Source organism: Fulmarus glacialis, unplaced genomic scaffold, assembly GCF_000690835.1.
Source record: "Fulmarus glacialis isolate BGI_N327 unplaced genomic scaffold, ASM69083v1 scaffold4150, whole genome shotgun sequence".
Lineage (NCBI taxonomy): Eukaryota > Metazoa > Chordata > Aves > Procellariiformes > Procellariidae > Fulmarus > Fulmarus glacialis.
The window spans coordinates 24,347-29,448 of NW_009185694.1; the positions used below are offsets into that span (position 1 = coordinate 24,347).

The window sequence follows — 5,102 nt, forward strand, 5'->3', positions numbered from 1 at the left end:
TAAGAAGAGAGAAATAAATCCAATGTGATATGCTGACATGCTGCTGGTCATAGCCTTCTTTGATCATGGTTGCTTTGTAGACATTTTTGTTGGAGTCGGGGAATGGAGTGGTGGGGAGCAATGAGAAAACATGATACTTGAACACAGGAGATAAGGGGAAACCAATTATTTTGGAGGCAGATAAGGGAAGATGGGAAGCAAAGTACTGAAGAGGAAGACTTTTAAGAATACTGGGAGTACCTTTTGGAACTTGAATTTGTGCTGCCCACTAATCGTCTGAAATGAACCAAGTGAGAGAAAACCAGAAGCTCAAAAAGTGTTTGATAGTTTCTGAGTTTTGTATTTCTAGTTTGTTCTTGATACTTTAATCCAGAACAGAGGCTAAGATGCTAACTTTTAGAAGCCCTGGAAGTATAGTGGAAGCGACTCAAGTGATACTTGAATAAATTACCGAAGCACTGCAAGGTGGTCTCAGATGCCTTGGTAATTAACTTACCAAAGCAGCTAGAAAACATGATTAAAAGAATTTGAAAATGGGCATGCTGTTTTTCAGCACAAAAAGATGTGTTTTAATCTATATTTAGGATTTTAGGGATACACTGAAAAAATGAAAGCCTGTTCCATTACCCTTGGTAGCACTCTTTTGTTCATCTGTTCTTAACTGAATGAAGCGAAGGGTAGCATTTCATAAAGGTATTGATAGACCAGAAAGGAAACAAATACAAGTTTTTCAGGTGTTATCTGTCCAAAACCTCAACAAACTTCCTTCTATCCCAGGGCAAATACTTGGAAGATAGGTTAACTGCTGGTGTGTCTGGGGATTTTGGAGAGGAGAAGGGTGATACCATTGGGTTTTTGGGAGGTGGCTGTTTAAAGATGACTTCTTTTAAAAGATTGATCATGTTGTCCTTATAAATTTCTTCAGACTGTACAGATGAAACCTGACCACAGTTTCGATGTTTGATTGTAAAATTCAGTGAGTGCATTGAACGTGCTCAAAGTGACAACAGTATGTAGTCTGTATGTGCATTTTTCTAAGTGTACATGCCTATATTTTTTCTATTTCTTTGTCATAACACAGCGTTTATTGATTTGACAGCAATACTTTATACTTCTGATCATAACGGATGGCGTGATAACAGACCTTGATCAAACTCGAACCGCCATAGTTAATGCTTCGAAATTGCCCATGTCCATTATCATTGTTGGTGTTGGAGGAGCAGACTTCGACGCTATGGAGTTTCTTGATGGTGACAATGGAGTTCTTAGGTCCTCGTCAGGAGAACCAGCTGTCAGAGACATTGTCCAGTTTGTGCCATTCAGGAAGTTCCAAAATGTAAGTAATCTTAATGGTATGCTTAGTAAATATTGTAGAGGTATGCTGGGTTTGCTAGGATATTCTACGTATAGTCCTAAGCTTTTGCAGTGTCTCTAAAATGAACTCTGAAGTCTTGAGATAAGTCTTTATCAAATGCTAAAAAAAAAAAGGACAGAAGACTTCAGCATCTGTAGAATTTCCATTAGGTGACCTGATTCATGTTTAAAAAGACTCCATTTCTGGTTTGAGCACTGCATTTCTGACAAGTTGCTGCAGGGGAATGACCTTTGTAAATCTCCCTCAGACTTGACTAAACAAATGGATGTGTTTTTCATTTGGGAGGAAGAACTTACTGTGATTTTGTTCTTATGGAACAGTGGTTTTTTTATTGTGGATGCCCACTTGTAAATGTGGATTAGTCTCACATTTTAGTGCAGTGTTAAAATTCAAGACTAAATCAGGGAGGTTGTAATCAGTAGAAATTGTGTGGGCACAATAGTGGTGATAGTTTTCATTTTCATTAAAGGTAATATGCCAAAAAAATAGGTGGTGAAAGAATGGAGTCCTGATTTTTTGCTGTAGAACCCAATAAGATATGCACAGGCTAATATAGCCCGGCTTTTAAATGTTATATTGCTGGAAAAAGTTGATTTTAAAAAAAAAAAACCCACCAATTTCCTCAGGATGGGGAAAATAAGATCAATATTTTTATTTCCATCCTGATACGTTCTACTTTTTTGTTGTTTCTTAATATTAACCCTGTTAATACTCTCTATACCTCCTTATTTTGTCTTTGCATTTTTATTTTTACTTTTGATACAAGTTCTTTGTTTAATCTCAGAGCAAGTCAGGCAAACGAAAAGGGGAAAGAGCAAAATCAGTGTAGAATATGCATACTGAATAATGCACTTGGATGTAAATTAACTAGGGTCAATATTCAGTATATAATTATATATTCAAATGCTTTCAGTTTCTAGAAAAAGGGGTGCTTTTTTTTCTCATGGATACTTAGTCTTACAGTAAAAACAGTATCTCTAGAAGAGCTGCTCTGTAGCAATACAGTTACTGTGGATGACGCTTGGTGCAAAAGGTTGCAGTTGATTAGACAAGCCCGTGAAAGGTCATCTTAAGCAGATAGTGGAAGTGTGTTTACATGGCTGAAGTTTGACGTCTGAACTGTGCGTATGTGTATTTCATATGACGAAAGGTATCTTCAGGCATGGCAGCCCTTTGTGCACCCAGCTCCTATTACTTCAGTGGAACAAGGCAGCCAGCTGGTTCCTGGTAAGGGGAGAGAGAAGGTAAAGATGTCAGGGAGTCTTCCAGCTGTCCCACAAGGGCGTTGTGTAAAGTCCTCTGTAAAATGTCAGACTTTAAATTGGCCTAGTAGAGGAGGTACTTATTACCTGTCCTAGGATCTCCTTTAACAGTTGGTGGAAACTGAAACTTGGTGTTCTTTTTTTTTATAAGTCTCCCAAAGAAGCTCTGGCACAGTGCGTCTTGGCAGAAGTCCCTCAGCAAGTGGTGAACTACTTCAGCACCTACAAACTGCAACCGCCTAAGAATCCTGCTGCAAAGTGAATGGGCTGAGCAGGGGAGCTGAGACTTTGTGCTTGCTTTACTTGCTGTATCTACAGACTTTGGTTCTCAAGATACTTCTGTATACATGTATACACACACTTCTGTGTGGTAACATGTTACTTTTGCCTGCAAATCACTCTGCCAAGTGTGCCTTTTAAGGGCCAAAACTGTAATTGTGTTAATATTTGATGTTGATTGAAGAGATAGGGCTACATGGGTGCATTTTATTTGGAAAAGTAAGAGTGGAAAAAAAGAGGTTGAATATGCAGAGAGAAGGGGGGGAACGGCTGGAAGTGGAACAGCTGCCTGTTTGATAAATATGGCCAGTGGGAGTGTTCAGTTACTTTTGTGGGGATCAGCACTGAGGACTGTAGTTTCTCAGTGATCATATGAAAAAAAGGGTATATCCCCACCAAGCAGATAAAAGTTTGTATGTCCTTCAATGAATTTGGAATACTTCAGGCTTCTGTGTCTAAGCCACCATAACAAAATTGTGTCACAGGAGTTTCGTGATTAGATGAGTGCCAGAACAGAGTGTAAAGGCCCTCCTTGCACGCCTACTTCAGATTTGCCACTTCAGTGCCTTTGGCCAATGCCTGGGATTCAGGATTGTGTGAACATGAGCCAAACAAGTCATTAAATTATATATTCTTTTGTAGTATTCTTATGTAGTCTCTTAAGGTAGTACAGGAATAATTAGGGTGAATCAAGGTAAACCTCTAACATCTCAAAAAAATACTTACTATTCGCCTTTGAGACTACTACTGTAAAGGCTGTAAGATGTGTTTCAGGGTGTACTGGGCTGGAAAAAGGGAACTCCAGATTTTATTTTGGTTGGGGTTTTGTTTTGGTTTGTTTTTTTTTTTCTGTAAAATAGTCATGACTATTGATCTTTAAAGGGCTTTTTGTGAAGTAGGAATTCACTTTTCAGTAAAAAAGTTTTTTCTGATTTATAACTGCGTATTTTCAAGCAAAGACAGTTCTTGAAAGTGCTACTTAATTTATATTGGTTTTGTCATATTTTGAATCATGCTTCTTTTTCATGAGTTCACTAATGAAAAGTGCCTACAAAAAAACCAATCTTCCCTCTTCCCTCTCAGTAGGAAGATGTAAGAAAGTCTCTAAGCTCTAATCCTATAATCATACTGCATTTCTCTCTAGGGCAAACAATTTCTCATGTAGTTTCTTGGCTTGAGTTTTCTCTTCACCATTTACACCAAGTGTAAATCATGTTGTGTTTGCTTAGTGGACAGATGAAGCTTTCTTGTCTCCCAGTTGCATACTGCTTGCTGCGGATCTCTTCTGATCCTGTCAGTGCCTGTAACGTAAGTGGATGTAAAGGTCTCATTTATCACTTTCAAAATGCCCATCTTGAACATTAATTTTGCAGTTTCACATTTGAAGTGGTTTAGAGTTAAACATCCAACTGATCTGATTTTGGATGGTCTAGGTGTAACATGTAAGAACAGAATGGACTAACATTAAATTTAGCATACTTGGGCACTCAAGATTGCACCAGTTCCTAGTGTATGTGACTTTGTATGTGACTTTTTTTAGTTGCTGGAGCTGCTCTGTGTGGTGTGGTTGTTTTTGTTGTTTTTTTTTTTTTTTTCCTCCATACATGTATAATCCTGTCAAAAATCTGAATTCACATTAACATTGATAGATGAAAGATGCATGTATTGAAATTGTCTTACACATCCTGTAAAACATAACAAATGTTTTGTACACAGTTGACTAGTTATCAATCATGGATGAATATGTTATTCTCCACTCCGTTTTCCTTGGTGGAAGCAGGTCCTAAGTAATTTCAGTAGTGGAATACTAAGAAAGAGGTTTTGTTTCATATTAAGCCAAGCTCTTTCTTTTTTGAAATCTAATTCATGTGTTTGTTTATATAAAAATTTACAGTCATCTTTTTGCCAGTGTAGTGCAAATGTGTTACTACTTTATATATAAATTATAATGAAGTATCATGCCAGATATGCAACACAAAATATTAAGATCAAGGAATTAGTTATAATGAACTTAAATCACACTGCTGCAAATTGATATCGTATGATTTTGGAACAGTAAACTCTTTCACAGCTACCTGCTCCATGTACAGAGATAACTGGATGCAGTATTAATGCTTCCTCTAGGTTCATTGACGTGGATGAGTACTACTGATAGGAGTACAGGATACTACTGAAGTTTCTCTGAG

At 37.5% G+C, this 5,102-nt stretch overlaps 1 protein-coding gene across 1 annotated transcript in view; it reads left to right on the forward strand.

The window, feature by feature from the left end:
* Positions 1-2,899, forward strand: part of CPNE3 (copine III) — an 18,914-nt gene extending 16,015 nt beyond the window's left edge. The window contains exons 14-15 of the mRNA XM_009573427.1: positions 1,100-1,336; positions 2,789-2,899. Coding sequence (XP_009571722.1) covers positions 1,100-1,336; positions 2,789-2,899 — 348 coding nt within the window. The remainder of the gene's footprint in view (positions 1-1,099; positions 1,337-2,788) is intronic.
* The last annotated feature ends 2,203 nt before the right edge of the window (positions 2,900-5,102 follow it).